This window comes from Taudactylus pleione, unplaced genomic scaffold (genome assembly GCF_031769625.1).
Source record: "Taudactylus pleione unplaced genomic scaffold, aTauple2 ptg000201l, whole genome shotgun sequence".
In the NCBI taxonomy this organism is placed as follows: domain Eukaryota; kingdom Metazoa; phylum Chordata; class Amphibia; order Anura; family Myobatrachidae; genus Taudactylus; species Taudactylus pleione.
The window spans coordinates 13,443,047-13,463,451 of record NW_028284603.1 but is presented as its reverse complement, the minus strand read 5'-3'; the positions used below and the strand labels follow the sequence as shown (position 1 = coordinate 13,463,451).

The 20,405-nt window shown below is 41.2% G+C and overlaps 1 protein-coding gene across 1 annotated transcript in view; it reads left to right on the top strand.

Moving 5' to 3' along the window:
- The window catches only part of PPP3R1 (protein phosphatase 3 regulatory subunit B, alpha), a 60,525-nt gene extending 40,334 nt beyond the window's left edge, over window positions 1-20,191 (top strand). Inside the window, exons 3-6 of the mRNA XM_088477510.1 lie at window positions 2,553-2,729; window positions 7,852-7,911; window positions 9,421-9,605; window positions 18,180-20,191. Of these exons, the coding sequence (XP_088333636.1) occupies window positions 2,553-2,729; window positions 7,852-7,911; window positions 9,421-9,605; window positions 18,180-18,227 (470 nt within the window). The 3' untranslated portion in view covers window positions 18,228-20,191. The remainder of the gene's footprint in view (window positions 1-2,552; window positions 2,730-7,851; window positions 7,912-9,420; window positions 9,606-18,179) is intronic.
- The last annotated feature ends 214 nt before the right edge of the window (window positions 20,192-20,405 follow it).

The window sequence follows — 20,405 nt, the reverse complement described above, 5'->3', positions numbered from 1 at the left end:
TCCCTTTAACCAGATACTGTAATCAGGAAGACTTATGATGTCTTTCTGCAGTACTCTTTGGATTAGATACCATTGAATCTTCCTGGGATGCGAGCAGAAATCCCACAAAAGTACAGGCGCGATGCTGTTTTCTGCCCTTAGCGCGGCGGAAACAGCATTGCGCTGGGACGTTGAGTCGAAGAATTCCCGTTCTCGCAACTAAACACCCTGTTTAAGGTGTGAGGGGCGTGAGAACAGGCTTTCCTCTACCTAACAGCGCGCAGAATTAAATAGCTCCAGGTGCTCCTTCCCGGCGCTATTCAATTCGCGTTGCATTGAATCGAGCCCTATGGGTCTGCCATTTTTTATGATATACAGGAAAATAAATTGCAGATGCACTATGCGATCATTGCTGTTCAAATTTATATGTATTTTGTAATTGAATATAATTTCAGAGGTAGTTAGCATATCAGTGGCCAATGATACGGGCCTGCCCACCAGCGTCCAGGTCACCTCGTCGAGCAGTAACCCCTAACACTCTGGGGTTCACATCTGGGGCGCAGGGCACCCCAAAAGCAAGCCCAGCCAAAGACCTCCACAGGGCATCACACGAAAAAAAGAGTGACAGTGAAGTGTTATAAAGTATCAGATGTGTTAAGGTAGCTAATAAGTGTTGGAAATGGTAATAAAGGTAAAAAATATATGTGAGAAAATACATGAATAATAAACAAACAAAAAGTGACTGTATTAAGTGGTGAGGCCCAGCCAGAACAGCTCAGGGGGCCCCAAGCCCAAATGCTCACCCCCAAATAAACTGACACTATATAAATATAAATAGGACTTACTGTGGATTATGCCTATATATTTTTATTATATATTTTATTTGGGCAGGGAGAAAGCTTTTTTTTTTTTTAATATATCAAACAAATTCATTTATATGCCAATAATGGTTTCCAACCTATGTATGTGTTGGAATCGATAAAACATTTTGTTGCCACTTAATTATTTGTGTAGCTTATGCTTATAAGGGATATTCCCAAAATAGTTTTACTTTGAAATGTTTTTGATAACATGTCCTTCAAGATGTGTTTATCTTGGACTGGATATCCTCTTAAATCTTCCCCTGTAACCTTGTTCATGGAAAAATGACTATTTTACCAGGGGAATCCTCCTCAGCATATGGTAGAGTGTGAAAATGCAGTGTTTGTCTAATTTTGTACAGTATGCTGTAATACACGTGGCTATGTATATCTTCAAGGGCATTGCCTATGTAACGTGAGCCAAGAGATGGAAATAGCTGCCTTGCCTCTTGCATTCAGTGCTGTGCCTATGAATCAAAAAACCCTCTTACTTTGGGTAACCGTTTCCTTGTGTGTTAACCCTAAACAACGAAGCTGTGAATGAAGTATTTAATGTGCACTACTTTGTTATGACTAGGGATGGCAAGGTTCCATCAGAACTTCACACAATATGCGTCTGTGCATTTTGGTGGAGAAGAATCTGTCGTGTCTGCTTTGTACCTCCTGTAGGGTTTTCCTGCCCGATAACCAACGTTGTATTAATGTGTAATGTTCTAATGCAGGGGTGGGCAATAAGTGGCCCTCCAGCTGTTGAGCTACACATCCCAGCATGCCTTGCAACAGTTTTAGTATGGTCAAATAGCAAAACTGTGGCAGGGCATGCTGGGATGTGTAGTTCTACAACAGCTGGGGGGCCACTTATTGCCCACCCCTATTCTAATGAAACCTTGCCATTAATTCAATCTCCCCATTAGCTTGGGACATATATAGCCGCTCCTTTCATGTAACAAAACTCACCACCTCTGGGTCAGGACTCACATACGTGACATATGTTGGACAGTGTAGCACTTGTTCAAATGACGGCATGCTAATGATTGCCATGTGGCTGCTGTGACCACACACTGCAATAAGATGCCACGTTGCCTAGTAATGCCAGTGATGGCAAACAGATTATGGAATGCTTTGGGCCTTTAGTAGAGGCTGTCCTTTAGCGGCACAGCCTGGAATTGCCTGTTGATTCACAAAAATGCATCTATTGTGTGTCCTGTAATGATTAAACCAGTTGTCTTCATAGGCAAGCAAAGTGATGGAGAGTTAAACGCCTTTTTGTGTCTTCCTAATTAGGATATAGAATCTTATTTTGGAAAGTGGCTAATGTTGTATTTCCCCTTGACGGCTTTACGGACAGAGAGTAGTTTAAAATTCCCCTGCACTCATTCAGTACCCTCCAACTGTGCCTGTATGAAATGACCGATGATCTGCTTAGCTTGTCCACATTAATTATGCCATGTGATTGTGTGGAATTAAGCAAGCATTAGCAGCGCATTTCTGCTTAGTCTAGGAGTCAGCATAGTTCTAAGTGAGCCTCTGATTTGACTGTTATGGCTGGAGCCGGCAGAAAGCTAGGTAATTGGGACTAATCATTTCACATTTTGTCTGGGACAGATTGCAAAAACCAGAATCCGCTTCAGTAGATCTAAATATGAAGATGTGTGTTTGGATTTTCCTCTTCTGCTTTTCCAGCTCCCCTGATGCCTTTCTTTTCTCCCGCAGTTGATGCTGATGAGATCAAGAGACTAGGAAAAAGGTTTAAAAAGCTTGATTTGGACAACTCCGGATCTCTGAGTGTAGAGGAATTCATGTCCTTACCTGAGCTGCAACAGAACCCTCTTGTGCAGCGAGTAATAGACATATTTGATACTGATGGGAATGGAGAGGTAGACTTTAAAGGTAAGTCATTGTGTAACACAAATCTATACCACTTATTTATACATGATACAAGTATCTCCTGTGCAAGGCATTCCGATTAATATGAATGGTTTTCTAGAAACTGAAGTTATTCTTATGTTTTTAAGTGTACGCATTTGGTGCTGCACAGAAACACAATTGTTGGTTCCTGTTTATTAGGACCTAGTTAAAAAAAAAAAAAGCAGAATCTTTGTTATATTGATAAAATGTCATTGCCGGTTTCAGATTAAGTTAGAGGAAGAGGGCCAAGGTGATTTACAGCTTTAAGACTCTTTAGATGTAAGACCTATTTGTCTTTCTCTATTAATACGTACATCTCTGTAATGATGTAATGCTCAACCCCACATTCTGTCACTGCAGTGCTGGTCCTCTGACTGCCTGCAGCTGCCTTATAGGTCCTTATATATAATACTGTGATGCCTTTATTATTCTGGTATTTCTCTTTGAATCCAGCACAACAGTACCTAGTACTGGATGGTCCTCTTACATCAGGCATTTTTCAGCTTTGTCCTATGGATACATGGATACAAATCCATAGCACGTGGCCGTGTTCTTTTGTATATGAGAACTACAGAAATGTGCTTAATGTGTGATGCACATTGTAGCTAGTGCCTACAAACCCTGGTGTACAGTAGCTCCCAGATCAGGCAGTAAGACCACCTCTGTGCCAGAAAAGACGTCCAGGACCTCTATTGGAAAGTGTTACCTTACTGTAGTAATAGTGTTATGTAGGTTCTTAAAACTGTAAAAACAAAAACCTGTACTGTAATTCTAAACATGCTTTGGGAGTGCTCATGATAAAGGCTAATTATCCTATTAGTACTACATCTACTGTCAGCATATCCATATTTTGATTTAGATTTCAATCACATTTGTGGTTTACCCACAGCCAGTAAGTGCATGGCCTCCGTGGCAAAATTAAACATGTTCCCCTGTTCTCTTCAGGTCTGTGGCTTTGTGGATACGGGTATATACATATATGTTACATAGATTTGTGATGTGTTTTTTTTTTTTTCATTAAATGGAAAAAAGGGAATAACATTCACACATAGAGAGCGATTCAATTGTTTTGGGCGTCTGTACGATTGGGTGCCTGATGGAGCAATTCAATTGTTGCTCCATTTGGATGCCTAAAGCCACAGGGGGAGGGTTACATTTCTTTTCGCAGCCTCCTGAGATGTGAGAAGGATGTGTGCAAAGTCCGTTTGGGCACCAAAACGGTCGTTTAGGCACTTTGCACAGCTAAACATTGTGCTTTTAGGCACGTTAAATACTAATGGGCGCCCGAACGGTGAAACTATTGAATTGCTCCATCTGCTACCTATTAGTATCGGCGTCCTGCAGTGGGCGCGCAAAACATTTGAATCGCCACCTCTGTCCGAGTGGAAAACCACAGTACCGTTATTTGACATATGCATGAAATTTTTTCCAGCCGGGTGGCATCAAGAAGTAGCCGGGTAGGGGCCTTCGCAATTATGCGCGCGCCGTAAAAAGGGGTATTTCCCTTACCATTCCAGCCCGACAGGTCTCAGGCTCCTACCCCCACTGGCTCTCAGTCAAAAGTGCCCATTATGCAGTGCCCCCTGTAGTTTCCCTCTTTATTCATTGCCCCCTGTAGTTGTGCTTTGCTCTTATGCTGTGCCCCCAGGCTGAAGCAGTGTGTCTATGCACTGCCCACAGACTGAGGTAGTGCCCACAGACTGGTCCCTTATGTAGTACGCCCAGGCTTAAATAGTGCCCCCAGACTGGCCCCTTATGCAGTTCCCTCAGGCTTAAATAGTGTCCCTTATGCAGTGCCCCCAGGCTGGCTCCTTATGCAGTGCCCCCAGGCTTAAATAGTGCTTCCAGACTGGACCCGTATGCAGTGCCCCCAGGCTTAAATAGTGCTTCCAGACTGGCCCCTTATGCAGTGCCCCCAGGCTTAAATAGTGCTTCCAGACTGGCCCCTTATGCATTGCCCCCAGGCTTAAATAGTGTCCCTTGTGCAGTGCCCCCAGACTGGCCCCTTATGCAGTGCCCCCAGGCTTAAATAGTGCCCCTTGTGCAGTGCCCCCAGGCTGGCCCCTTATGCAGTGCCCCCAGGCTTAAATAGTGCTTCCAGACTGGCCCCTTATGCAGTGCCCCCAGGCTGGCCCCGTATGCAGTGCCCCCAGGCTTAAATAGTGCTTCCAGACTGGCCCCTTATGCAGTGTCCCCAGGCTTAAATAGTGTACCTTATGCAGTGCCCCCAGGCTGGTCCCTTATGCAGTGCCCCCAGGCTTAAATAGTGCCCCTTAGGCAATGCCCCCAGACTGGGCCCGTTCCCAACCTGAGCCAAAACCTTACCTTAACTTGCTCGCGCTCCCACTCCCGCTGCCTCGCTCTGACTGGATCTGACTAGATCCAGCAGGCGTGCGGGGCAGGCTCCTCACATCGCGGTTGACATCATGACGTCACCCGCTCAGTGCCTCACTGGGAACACTGGCCTCTGAAGCGATCAGAGGCTTCTTTAGCCTCCGGTCACGTCAGAGGCCAGCGTTCCACAGTAGGGGTTGGCGGGGGAAAGTACCGGGTGGTAGGCTGTTTCTGCCAGGCGATGCGCTCGCGGAAAACAGCCTGGGAAGAACACTGCCCGCCATTTACAGTCCAGGTTTTAAGGATACATATGCTCTATCCAGATAGTTAAATCAAAGCGAGCTAATTCACCTGTGCTCAAGCATGGATATCCTTAAAACCTGGACTGTAATGGCGCAGTTTGGGAAACTGGTGATCCCCACCAGGTTAATTAAATTGACTATATATCATTTTTGTGTGGAATTTAATTTATTCAACAAATTAAATGCTTCTACAGTCAGGTGCATAAATATTGGGACATTGACAGAATTTTCATATTTTGGCCTCTATTCACCAACACAATGGCTTTGAAATGAAACAAACAAGATGTGCTTTAACTGCAGACTTTCAGCTATAATAGAAGGCTAATTAATTCCAAATCAGGTGCACGGTGTAGGAATTTCAACAGTTTCTATATGTGCCTCCCACTTTTTAAGGGGCCAAAAATAATGGGACTATCAACTCAAAAGCTATTTCATGGACAGGTGTGGGCTATTCCCTCGTTATTTCATTATCAATTAAACAGCTAAAAGGTCTGGAGTTGATTCTAGGTGTGACATTTGCATTTGGAATCGGTTGCTGTCGACTCTCAATATGAGATCCAAAGAGCTGTCACGATCCGTGGATCAAGCCATCATAAGGCTGAAAAATCAAAACACACCCATCAGAGATAGCAAAAACATTAGGTGTGGCCAAATCAACTGTTTGGAACATTCTTAAAAAGAAAGAACGCACCGGAGAGCTCAGCAACACCAAAAGACCCGGAAGACCACAGAAAACAACTGTGGTGGATGAAAGAAGAATTATTTCCCTGGTGAAGAAAAACCCCTTCACAACAGTTAGCCAAATCAAGAACACTCTCCAGGAGGTAGGTGTATATGTGTCAAAGTCAACAATCAAGAGAAGACTTCACAAGAGTGAATATAGAGTGTTCACCACAAGATGTAAACCATTGGTGAGCCACAAAAACAGGAAGACCAGATTAGAATTTGCCAAACAACATCTAAAAAAGCCATTACAGTTCTGGAACAACATCCTATGGACAGATGAGACAAAGATCAACTTGTACCAGAGTGATGGGAAGAGAAGAGTATGGAGAAGGAAAGGAACTGCTCATGATCCAAAACATACCACCTCATCAGTGAAGCATGGTGGTGGTAGTGTCATGGCTTGGGCATGTATGGCTGCCAATGGAACTGGTTCCCTTGTATTTATTGATGATGTGACTGCTGACAAAAGCAGCAGAATGAATTCTGAAGTGTTTCGGGCAATGTTATATGCTCATATTCAGTCAAATGCTTCAGAACTCATAGGACGGCGCTTCACAGTGCAGATGAACAATGACCCGAAGCATACTGCAAAAGCAACCAAAGAGTTTTTTAAGGCTAAAAAGTGGAATGTTATGCAAAGGCCAAGTCAATCCCCTGACCTGAATCCGATTGAGCATGCATTTCACTTGATGAAGACAAAACTGAAGGCAAAAATGCCCCCAGAACAAGCAGGAACTGAAGACATTTGCAGTAGAGGCCTTGCAGAGCATCACCAGGGATGAAACCCAGCGTCTGGTGATGTCTATGCGTTCCAGACTTCAGGCTGTAATTGTTGCAAATCCTTTGCAGGCAAAGTATTAAAAAGTGAAAGTTAGATTTTGGATTGTTTAGTTTGTCCCATTACTTTTGGCCCCTTAAAAAGTGGGAGGCACATATAGAAACCGTTGTAATTCCTACACCGTTCACCTGATTTGGATGTAATTACCCTCAAATTAAACCTGAAAGTCTGCAGTTAAAGCACATCTTGTTTGTTTCATTTCAAAGCCATTGTGGTGGTGAATAGAGGCCAAAATATTAAAATTCTGTCAATGTCCCAATATTTATGCACCTGACTGTATTTCGGTCTGACCTGTGACATGTCCTATTAACTAAAGCCAGCCTGCTGAGTTCATTTTATTTGATTTTAGATGTTTTTATTTGCCAGGTATTTTAAACTACCGATTTTGACACACATGCATTGTGCAGTTTTGTTGAGAGCATGGGGTTTTGTGAGGCTTTGCTTTCTGTATTTACGCTTACACTGCATAAGCACCTCCCAATATGATATCTTAATATTTCCTATTAGTGCTGCTGTCCTCTCTACCTATTATCTCGCTGAGCTAGCTATTGGATTTTGTGTAGGCAACATTCAACTCACATGCTTTCATTTCCAGGGCACGGGCGAGGTGGGATAGAACTGGTTACTGGGTAAGCATTCCCATGACCTTAAGAGAGATTTTCTCTGCTGCTCTCCGGCACTACCATCTAATGTTACAGTAAATAAGACTTATTTCAGTCCATAGGAGGTTGACTTAAAGGTTACTGGATCCATTACCATAAAGATTTAGTGCAATTTTTTTTATTTTTGCTTTTCTCTCAGGTGAGATGTGGTAATAAATAGGATGATACGGTTTCTTTTGACAGAACATCATTTATTTAATTTTTTTTTGTTCAATGTGTATTCTTTTTTTTTTTTTACGCAGAATTTATCGAAGGAGTGTCACAGTTCAGTGTTAAGGGTGACAAGGAACAGAAATTGAGATGTAAGTTAATTCAAAATGACTAAAATTGCTTTAAAAAATGTAAAAAATAAAATAAAAAATGAAGTGCAAAATTGTGTTCGAGACACCAGGTTTTATTTTTTATTTTTTTTTGGTGTAACGCACTTAAAGCTATTGATTACTTTACAGTTCTAATGTTCACTGCTGCAGTGTGTGTAAATCTGTCTGTCTTCACAATCGGTGGCCATTTCAAGTAGACCTACTCATTAATGCAAGTATCACATGGCAGAGACTCGAGGCATTAAAAGCATGCAGATAAGGTCAAGAAGTTCAGTTGTCCACACCAAACACCATAGCAGAGCAGAATTGTAATCGCAGTAACTTTGACTGTGTATTGAATGTTTGTGACTGATGTGGGGAGGGCAGTACCTCAGGAACTGCTGATCTCCTGGAAATTTCACGTTCTGTTGTCTCTCGAGGTTACAGATGATGAGGTGCAAAACCACATCAAGTTAGCTGCAGTTCTGTGGGCAAAATGAGTTAATGAGAGAGGTCAGCGGGAAATGGCCAGACTGACAGGATAACAACAGTAACTCAGATAACCATGCATTCTAATAGTGGTATGCAGAAGAGCGTCACTGAATGCTCAACATGTTGAACCTTGAAGTAGTAGAGCTACAGTGACGGAATACAACACTGGGTTCCACTCCTGTCAGCTAAGAACTGGAAACCGGCTACACACCGTATCACCAAACCTGGACAGCTGAAAATTGGAAATGGGTTGCCTGCTCTTAAAAATCCAGATTTTCACTGCAATATGTGGTAGAATCAGAATTTGGCATGAACAACAAGAATTCATGGATCCATCTTGTCTTGTGTTATGGTTGGTGGATGTAATGATATGGGGAATGTTTTCTCGGCACACATTTACACCTTGCCTGGCACAGACATATGGGATGTGACCACAAGAAGATGGGCTTTCCTTGCTGTGGTGGCATTTACTGCGACCACAGGCTCTGAGCCTCTCCCGGAATATTGATGTGCGCGGCTGGTCAGGACTTCTGGCGTTCTGAGTGCAGCAGATGTGCTTGGAGGACTCAGCAGTGGATCACTGCTGGGCACACTCTGAGCAGCAAGTAGCACTCAGAGAGGCTGATGGTCTGAGGGGACTGATCTGTCCCCTCTGAGCTGCTTGTCAACCTACTCTGTGCTCTGCATAATGTGTATATATGGGGGGCAATGAGGGGAATCTATAACCGATGGGGTAAGTGTAAGTGGCATCACCTATAGGTCATTTGTACACTCGTGCCTGCAGCTCCTGTTTAAAGTGACGGATGATATCCATTTGTTTGTGCCGCTGTGTCCGAGCTACCACCCGTCACCTTAGATGGGAGCTGCGGGTACGGGTAAACAATCTCCCTCCCCCCACCCCCCCTCCAAACCACACCCAAAATGGATTCTTGTCTTATAATAAAGTTAGGTCACCTTTGCATTGTGTATTGGTATAAATTAATATCTTTATCTTTATTTTTTTTTAATCTTTTTAAATAGTTGCTTTCCGTATATATGACATGGACAAGGATGGCTATATCTCCAATGGCGAGCTTTTCCAAGTGTTGAAGATGATGGTCGGAAACAATCTCAAGGACACTCAGCTACAGCAAATAGTAGACAAAACGATTATCAATGCAGATAAAGATGGAGATGGAAGAATATCTTTTGAAGAATTCTGTGCTGTAAGTAGAGATGAAATAAAACTACTATTTACCTCCCTCGCTTGCGCCTCTCTCCCCCTCTGTGGGTCATTGCATGTAACTAGCCATAAGTGTCCTATCCTCTGTGATGGATGATTGATCCATAATTGTCCTATCCACTGTGATGGATGATACAGGGCTGAGATTCTACAGAATTATCACACCTCCAACGTCCAGAATCAGGCAGCATTTGTATTTTAATGGTTATTTGTAGAAGTAAAATGAACTACACGATGATCCATGTTATCACCACAACGTTCCAAAAGACGGGATTTTTTAAAAATATTTAATCATTACTAATTTTGAAACTTTTGCTGTCTTTAATTTTGGCAAATGCTTAGGAATCCAGGATCAGACAAGGACAGCTTTGAGCAGTGGGATTTGTGTAACTGGGATTTCTTTTCTTTTTCTTAAGAATTCAGGTCAAAGCACTGAACACTGTGCCCTTATTATTTATTAAGGAGCAGTTTAACAGGACACACATTCTGTACATTACTGCAATACCACTAGAATGTATTAAATTTCAAGTGACTAAAACAGCAATGTGTAATAATTGTAGAAAGATCTTTGAGATTATCCTTCTGTGCTAGTCACCCCTATAACTGGCATTTTCCAAAAACTAGATTTTTTTAATAAATTGCAAAGTTTTAAATTTCCTCCACTCCTTGGTGATATTTCTAAAGCATTATGTAAAGAACGGGCAAGGGGTTCTCAACTTTTTTTTTTTTTTTTTTTTGGACAACTGCCATAATGCGACTGGGGGATAGGACAAGTACCACATTGCAGCAGATATGACTTTATAAACACGTAAATATTTGTAACATTTATTCCACATAGCTCTCACTGCTCCCTCCACAGGCTAGAAGTCTAACCCAGTACTCAAAAATGCACCCTTATCACTGAGCCTGGTGTGGAGTGTACTCCACACTGGGGACTTCTCTCAAAGTACTTGCTCCGGGCGGGCAACTAAAGATGTCACAGCGGTCAATGTCTAGGCCACCCCTGGTGTAGGTGGTACTTGAGTTTGAGTGCCACCTAGCCTTGCTAATTGCACCACCGGTGGTACACGTGCCAGCAGTTGAGAACCACTGGTGTAAATTCTCTTCATGACTTGTATTTTCATTTACAGTATTTGTTTGTGTTACTTGTGATTTTATGATCCCTGCGGCTGCTGGAGAGACAGTAATCATCTGTTAAAGGGGACCTAACACTAACCAAAAAGATATATTTATAAGGCAAAAATTAATGCAAATGTATCTATTCCCACTTCACTTACTCTCCTCTGTGTCTTGATGAAGACCGTCTCTGGTACATTTCACATTGACCCAAAATGTAAACCATCTGACTACTCCTGTATTAGTTATGAGCAGCAGGAGTTCCCTAGCTACAGTGCGTTGTCATGGGTTGTGTATAATAGATCGACACTAAAAAAGGTTGACCCTCGTGGGTTGCTCTAGTTAATACCACAATATCAAAAATCTCATGAATGGTATTTATATTCTACTCGTAAAGCTGAATCCAAGTTTGATCGAATTTGACAGAGATGTTTACAATCTACATATGCTAAGTTGCCGCCGGATCGGCAAACTTTTCCTAGATTCTAAATTTGATGTTATGTTTATTGATTGGGAGTCAGACTATGGTTGGATTTTGCTTGATGCTGAGTATATATGATTATCTAATGCATATTGGCAATGGACATTCTGTGCCCTAGCATTTAAGTCAGAGGTTCCCAAACGCGGTTATATTCTGTACTAGATTATTTTGATACTTTTCTGCACTGAGTCTATTCTCTTTTTCTGCAGTTTGTGAATGTATTATATATTTGTGATGGATATGTTTTACGATTTTGATGTGTGAATTATTTTTTTTTTTATTGTTATATTGTAATTGGTTTAATTGGAAAAACATTTTAAAAGTACTTGCCCGGGTGCCATCCAATGGTCAAAATTGCCAAAAATATATAAAAATAACAGCGGCACTCACAGGATTGTAGTAAAGAAGACTCACAATTCAGGTCAAAGTTCAACGTTTCAGTCAGGTGACCTTTATCAAGGACTAAAGACAAGTGATACAGTGCATACCTTTTTATACCCAGTGACATCCCATAGTGACCATGTGCAATGCACCCTGCGCCGTCCATGACGTCATCAGGGCGGGACAGGGCGCTTCACAGTGATGCAGCCGCACAGAGCGTCATTGCCATGGTAAGTAACCAAGACAACCCAGTTACCATGTACATAAACAAATACAAAGCGGCAGCATGCTGCACTCCATGCCGCGGTTAGCGCTCGCGGGGGAGAGAGCATGCAGCTTGTGCTGAAAGGCAGCAACTATGTTGAACTGCCTAATGGAAACAAGCAACATAACGATCTAACTTGCGGCACACGTGGCAATGTGCAAACAAATAAGTGAATAAAGAAGTGACAAAGTGATACATATGAACTACTATAGCATGAGTCTCCCACAGTATAACATAAAAAAGTAATACATATACAGGAAAGCTGATAATATGACACAGGTGCTGGTTACCAAAAGCTATGAATGGTCAAAGGCAACAATATAGAGTATATTGAGGGGGACACTCTACTGCAGATATGTATATACCTACATGAGAGTGTAAATACTGAAAAATTAATCAAACAGATTAGTAAAACCTGGGAGACGAGACAGGTAGTGGAAAACCATTATGCATGATGATGCATGGTTATGACTGTACCCAAATAATAAGTCATGTAGGAATAGGGTGTATAGTGGCCAAAGCCAGTAAAGAATGGCAAATTAGTCTGAAGTAAACACAAGGGTCACACCACAATCTATACAGTGAAATAATGATGTAACTGTGTCCTGAATTGAGTTTGTTACAGTGTTGACCATTCCCGTGTCGACTTTTTCCCTGATGACCTATTGACTTTCAACCTATACACTGTCGACCTTTTTAGTGTCAACCTTCCAACCAGAGCCCCATTATCATACCACCTCAGTGCTGACACGTTCTACATAAATGCCTTGTGGCAAGCCTGAATTAACATACAGGGCCTGGTTCTTAGTCTGACTCAGTCGCGTCCATGTGTGCGTCTTTTGTCGGTGTAGTGTCTGCAAGTTTATGCTAATACCGCCACAAGCCCTTCCCTGGTGTACACCCGAGCGTCTGCCTGTGCAAGGACTGATGTCCACTTTGAGCCTCTTTGAAAATATCACTTGGTGCGTCTTTAGATGTAGCCATCGGTCGCACCATCGACACTTGCACCAGCTAAAGGCTAGGTATAGAATCTAAGTGATACTATGGCCTCCAATGTCAGCGATTTAAGCATCTGAGTTAGTTCAGCGACATGCCCGCAAATTATGAAAGCTGATTAGGGGTTGCTGAGAAAAGTCTCCCAAGTTTGTTTTCCCTGCACCTGCATGACCAGGTAACCAGATTAGGTATTTTTGTCTTCAGGGTTAAATTCAATTTAAATGTATCGTGTTGTGTGTTTGCTTTTTATCTAAATGAAAAATCTGCATTTCTATGCCTCACTGACGGTAATACTTATTTTGTTTCAATAACCAAATCCTCTTCACCATTAAATTCTGATGCCCATGATGAGGTAACTTTTTTTTTTTTTTTTATCCAAACTATTTTTATGGAAAAAGAAAAGTTATACATAGTCAAAAATCCGAAACATACAGTTAGATATAGTACATGCAGAATCAGAACCTACACTACACAGGATTAAAAATGAATATCTGCAGGTACAAACAGGAATGTCTCCTAGAAAAATTATCTTAAAACAATATATAATATCCAAAACACATATATTTATAATGAAAGAATGAAATATAAAATTATATAAATAAAATAACATAAAAATAGAGAAGGAGAAATAGGGAATGTGGGAGGGAATGGAGGTAGAAGGGAGGAGAGATGACCACTTGATCATCTCAAAGAGACTGGAACTTTAGGACCTGACTTAGGGCCTGATTCAGACCCACTCGCAAGCGCTATACGCTCGCAAGCAGGTCGATGGTGGACCAGTGCGCATGCACACGACTGAGCCGGCTCCGGCTCCGTCATCATCATGAGTGATGTCAGTGGGAGAGATTTTGGTTCTGTGAGAGCCGAAATCTCTCTGGGGCTTGCGGCCACGAGACTCTACCACAAGGGTCTTGTCGCAAGCCCGATGGTCTTGACCATCGCGACCATCTTCCTGGCCACTCGCTATAGCTGTGGGAGGTCACCCACAGCTATGCGAGCAGGCAGGAGGCCGCTCTAAAAAACAAGAAGGCCGGCCCTGATTCAGAGCGAGTGCTCTGTCAGAGCGTCCGGCTCTGAATCAGGGTCTGAGTCTCTAATTATGGTATTAAAAAAGTTGGAGACGTAACAGGGGTCACAAGTGATCCCACATGGGTTATATACATGGCAGATTCTTTAAATGCCAACCATGGGAACCTAGTAGCAGTGTCATCGAAAGGTTTGCTTATCGCAAATCAGATTGGTTTAAGAAGATTGTCGTCCATGTAAAAAGCAGTTTCTACTGGAGGGGGCAGAAGTTGATATCCATAAAACGAACTAGCATGAGTATTTTGGGAAAAAACTTCCCATTTGAAATCCTCGATCCTACCCTGAAGTTCTTTTCCTATCCTAATGCAAATTGAGGGGGTGAATTGAAAAGATTATAAATAATTAGTGTATATAATGCAGAGATAGTATGAGAAGGTGCCTGGGTTGAGGTGCATAAGTATTCAAAAAGGGTGAGATCTCTAGAGAGGTCGGCTAGTTTGAAGGTGGTAGTGGTAAAATGTCGAACCTGGAGGTATTTTCAGAACTCAGACCGGGGCAAGTTCCTCAATGATTGTATAACTGTGAATGAGCAAACCCCAGAGCAGGGGTAGCCAACCCTGGTTCTCAAGAGCTACCAACAGTCCATGTTTTCCATGTCTCCTCACAGAATCACAAGATAAATAATTGGCTCCACATGTGGATCTTTTCAAATGTGTTGGTGATAATGAATACACCTGTGCACCAGCTAGGTGGTCTGAAAAACGTGAACGGTTAGTAGCTCTCGAGGACCGAGGTTGGCTACCCCTCCCCCAGAGGGACCAATTAACTGACACTACTGGAAAACTCCAGTTGCAGACCACTGTTTAAAGGGGCCTCATGGATCCCAGGAGTGAATGCAGTATTACATAAAAAGGATGGGAGGGGGGAAATAAGGGAAGATATGTGAGGATGCAGCCTCATTTTCTTCCAACAACTAAGGGTAGGGGTGATAGTTGGGTGAATTTGCCCTAGGAAGGTCAGGGAGCCAAGGAGTTATTCCTATTGCGCATGTAAAGCAAGTTTCTTCTATCGCAACCCACTGCTTGGAGTCCTTCACCTGGGTCCATTCAAGGATTCAATTTAGCAATATAGCGTGATTGAAGCTAGTTACATGAGGGAGTTGCAAACCGCCATTGTGTTTGTGGAGGAACAAAATGTCATGCCTAAAGCGGGGTGGTGAGCGATCCCAAACAAAGTGACGAATGAGGCTTTGAACCGCCTGAAATCATGCAGGAGGATTGGAAGAGTTTGCATTAGATATAGTATTTTGGGTAGGGAGTTAATTTTGACCACATTCATTCTACCAATCCAGGATTATCGTTTGGATCGCCACTTATTATAGTCTGAATGTCTCGTCTGTAGTAGGGGGGTGAAATTTGTTGAGAACAATTGAGACAAATCTCTAGTCATTTGGACTCCCAAATATTTAATGCGGGTAGGGTGCCAGGAAAAGGAAAAAGCTTGTTTCAGGCCATCAACCATGGAAGGAGGGGCAGTCAGGTTCATGGCAATGGATTTGGAAAATTTATTTTCGAACGGGTGCTAAACTTCTGTAACTCCAATACAAGGATGGGAAATTAAACAACTAGGTTTGTGACGAGTGCGGATACCAGAAATATTTGTGCTTTGTATAGAAGCTCTAGCGAGGGCCATTCATATAAATACAAACAGGAGAGGGGATAGCGGGGAACATTGTCTTGTGCCGTTTGTTATATTGAGAGCTTTGGAGAGAGAGCCATTTACCCTAATTCTAGTGGAAGGAGCATCATATAAAGCAAGTGTTCTAAGAAGGAATGTTGACCCCACCCCCAGGTGTCTCAAAAGGCCTATCGTAAAGTCACAGTCCACCCTGTCGAAAGCTTTTTTTTTTTTTTTTTTGCGTCGGTAGATAAAAGTAAAATGTATCAAGCGGATAACTTTTGTGGTGTTGTCACTGCCCTCGCCGGCCAAGAACAAAGCCAACTTAATCTCCATGGATCAGATTTGGTAAGAGAAATTTCAAATGGTTGGCCAGGAGTTTGGCAAGGTGTTTCAGGTCAGTATTTAAAAGTGATATCGGCCTGTAACTCGGACATAAGGTGAGGTCTTTACCCTCCTTGGGAATAACAGTAATGTGCGCTTCCAAAGATTGTTTAGAGAAACGGCTCTCATCTGAGTTAGAGTTAAAGGCATGGGTTAGGAGGGGGGAGCAATTTGTTTTTAAACGCTTTGTAATATGCTATGGAAAAGCAGTCAGGGCCCAGACTCTTTCCAGCAGGAGATGATGATATCACTCGGTCTACCTCCTCTAAAAGAAAGGGCTGGTCTAGCATGTCTACATCCACTGGAGATAATGTTGGAAAGCGAATGGATTGAAGGTAATGGGAAATCTCCTCCCTATGCGCGGGAATAACTTTCCCGTCACTTAAGACAGAAGGGTTATAGAGTTTGGCGTAATAGTCTCTAAATGAGTTTGCAATCTGTTCAGTCTCATTATAAGTTGAACTCTGCTCGTCCTTGATGGCCTGAATAAATGTGACTGCTCGTTGTTCCCGTAATACTTTTGCTAGTAGCCTACCCGCCTTATTTCCCCACTGGTAATAACGGCTGCGACATTTATGACCGTTTAATGTTATCAACTGAAAGTCTGTAAAGGCTACCCGGGCTTCCTCTAGTTCTGTATAATAGAGGGGAGAAGCTTTATGGGAGACTTCTAAAGATTTTAACGATGAGGTGACTTCTGATATGTTTGTAGTAGATGTGGGATAGAACCATGGTTTAGCCTTATCCTGGGGTTGGTAACATCCTTTCTGCCATTAGGCTGCTCTTTGATCAGACTGAACCTTCATTTTCATTCACTGGCCTGGCTCTTTAGGGTTAAACTTTGCTCTGTTTATCATAACTTAAAATGTATTGTGTGTACAGTGTTTGCCTAGATATGGTTGTTTTACCACCTATATATAATATAAATCTGCTGTTTCAGCGAGTCCATTCTCTGGTTGTCAGCAATGGCAAGGACATATATTTCTTGTCCCGTTCCTGCCAGTTTGCACAACTAACTGCAGACCAGAAACCATTCCGTTTTTTTTTTTCTTTTTTATAGATTGATGTTTCCTTGGCACCGAGACTTAAGATTTACGTTAAAAGAAGAATTTAAGCAAGAATAGACCACTTTCAGAATGTGTTAAGACCTATAAAAGCAGCTTTGTTAAGCTTCCACATTATCCTACAGCTGTCCTGCATTGTAAGCTCTTGAAAGATGCAGTGTGATTGTCTGCCAACCTGCCACCTTAATCCCCTTTTAACCTTTTCTTTAAGAAGCCATATAAGTTACCTTTTTCTTTTTTTTTTTTTTTATATGTGGGTATCCGCCTGTCTACCACTATTACTCCTTGGCCTAGTTTGCTTGTCTCTACTTTTCTTCTGACCTTTTGCAGGAATCTTATTTACAGCCAGCAAGTCTTTTTTTTTTTTTTTTGCTTTATTTTGTTTTCGTTTTCAGTCTTGAAAAGTAATTTGGCGTTATTGCCTGCTGACTGATCCGTGTCTGTAAGGCTTCAAACTTCCCCTTCTATTTATTTTCTTCAGATAATATACAAGTTTACACGCTTTTCCTCTAAGTGTAAAAAAACAAAACAAACGTGTTGCGCAAGGCTTTAGCGAGGATCCAGGTGACTTAACAGAGTTTGCTGTATTAACTCAACATTCTAAGGGCTCGATTCAAAAAGGAGTGAAGGATTTGAGTTGTCCATTGTAATTGCGTACTATTAGCGACCCAATTTCACCCCGGACTCGCACATTTTTGCTCGTAGCCCGACGGGGCTGTGAACAAAATGTGCAAGTCCGGCAGTAACATAATTGTGGCATACAGCCGCAGTCCAGATTTTAAGGATATCCATGCCTGGGCACAGATGGTGTAATCACACTGAGGTACTAATTCATTCACCTGTGCTTAAGTATGGATATATTTAAAACCTGGACTGTTAGGGTGTCTTCAGGACAGAGTTTGGGAAACCCTGTCTTAAGGTAAGCTTAATGTTGACACTTCATATGTCATCATAATGACTGCATACCGACAAAAGCAGACTTTTTTTTTTTTCTTTGACCATCCACAACTGTGACTATGCCTTTCACTTATATCCACAATCCTATGGTGGTTGTACCATATTTATATAGTTCGGTTAGTTTATTATTGTATTATTAAACGCAAGTAACTTATATATATTTTTTTTACAACCTTTATCTACTAACGGATGGATTTCCATCTCTTTCAGGTCGTTGGAGGTTTAGATATCCACAAAAAGATGGTGGTTGATGTGTGACTCTTCAAAGCATCACCCAACACTTTTGCTTTCTCCTCCATCTCTGAAGATCTGCTCAAGACGTCCAGCAACGCTCTCTTGTGTATTTTAAATGGAAGTATTTTTCTCTGTGAAGCCACATTTTCCAACATGAGCCTCATGAAGCCAACTTTAAGTGTTATTGAACATTTTATTCTCTCAATAACTGTGTAGCACTTTAAGGTCTGAAGGACAGCAAGATGGGGAAGAGCGTTATCAGCGTGATGGAGAAAAGGAAGGGAGTTGGCCTTTTATTTATTTTTGTTTTTCATCTTTTATATCAAGGAATATATATATATAGCTTTCTATGTAGAAATTAGGTGGGCTTAAACTTAATTTACTTGAGTGAAAACTAAATTAGAGTAAAAAGTGCCAAGCAGAACATAAGCCGTTCAATACATGAAAATAAATCCTTACTTTTATTTCACACAGTATGTACAGTATATGTGTACGTGTTTATGTGCGTTAATCTAGGTCTCAATAAAGATATACGGATATAGGAGAATGTATATTTGCAACTGGGTGTCTGGCCAGTGTATTTCTTGTTTTATTTTTATTTTTCTTCTTTTGAGGATTTTGTACATTAACTACTTAGATTAATGGGAAGCAACAGCATTGATCACTTTACATGTCTTACATGTGTTTTTTTTTTTTTTTTATGCTGGAAATTTTGTATGTTTAATTTATACATGTTAATATATTACCAGGGACTGTGTCTCTTGCTTTTTGAAATGTAGTTAAAGGTTACTGCCAATAGGGGGGAAAAAAATCCTTTTTAATGCAAATGGCAACTTCACAGAACCTATTCTTCTGCTTTATGTAGTCGAACTCACTACACCTTTATTTCCATCAATGGAGCAGCTGCAATGGGTACACTGTACGAGGACCCTCTCCCTTTACATAAGCAGTGTGGTGCAAAGTACTGCAGGCAGCATGACTAGTAACATTTAAATACGCACTCGCACACTGTGACTCGCGCACACTGTTGGAGAGGATTGGTGTTTTGTTTTTTTGGTGGAATGTTTGTCATCCTTTTACGTGAAATTAAACCATGTTTTGATCTGTCCATATTTACTACATCATGTGTGATATAAAAGTAGTGAGACTTTTTTTCTGAAACTTTTCCACCACTCCTGTTTCTGCTCTGGTACTATTGGCTGGAAGATATATATATAATTGCATTTTTTATTTTTTTTTGTTACAGCATATCCATGGTGTTTTTTTTTATATATTGATAATATTAATGGGCTGGTGAATGATTGCAAAAAAAATAAAATAAAAAGAATAGAAAGAACTTACCTGCCATAGCTGTTCCTTCAACTGAGTTGCTGCACATTAGGGGCTCTGTTTGTGCGAGAGAAATCGAGGTGCTTGGTGTCCTTGCATGACATGGAGTTTTGCATGTAGATCGATTTAAAATGTTCCTCTTGTTTACATAATTTGCATTATATATAAATATATATTAAAGAAAAAAAAAAAAAAAAAGAAAATGTTGCCAAACTTTGGTACATGTTGATGTTCAATCCAAAAAAAAAATCTCCACTACATATAACTTTCTTCCTCTGGATCAGTCCGTGGTTCATTATCCCAGCCAGTGGTCTTCTGTTCCAGTGTTAGCTGCCATGCGCTCAGCTTCTAGAGGGATATAGTCTATTGTGAATTTATTCCTTTTTGAGTTTTTTGTACATAAAATGTGTTATAAACTTTTTAGCAGATGCATTTTATTTCTTATCCTTGTGCATATCTTGGCTGAAGTTGAAATAGCAATTATTTCCTTTATTGGAGATTTTTTTTTTTTTTTTTTTAATTTTGTGTGGGGAAATGTTTAATGTTGAAAGTTAATTCTTTTTTTTTTTTTTTTTTTTCTCCTCTGCATGCTATATAACTTGTAGGAACTGTAGAATTCTTCATACTGTATGAATAAAACAAAATGGAACTTGTTAGTTCGTTTCGGACTTCTTTATTGTATATTATTCTATAGGAATAATTGCTTTCCAGAAAGACGCTTTAAGCAGGAGTTTCACACCACACCATACGAATAATGTTATCCTTTAGTTATAAAGTGACAAGTCTATTACCAGGGTCATAGCTAGACCTGTGGAGGCCCCATGGCAAAATTTCAATGGGGCCCCCAAAGGTCTAGCTATGCTCTTTTTGAGA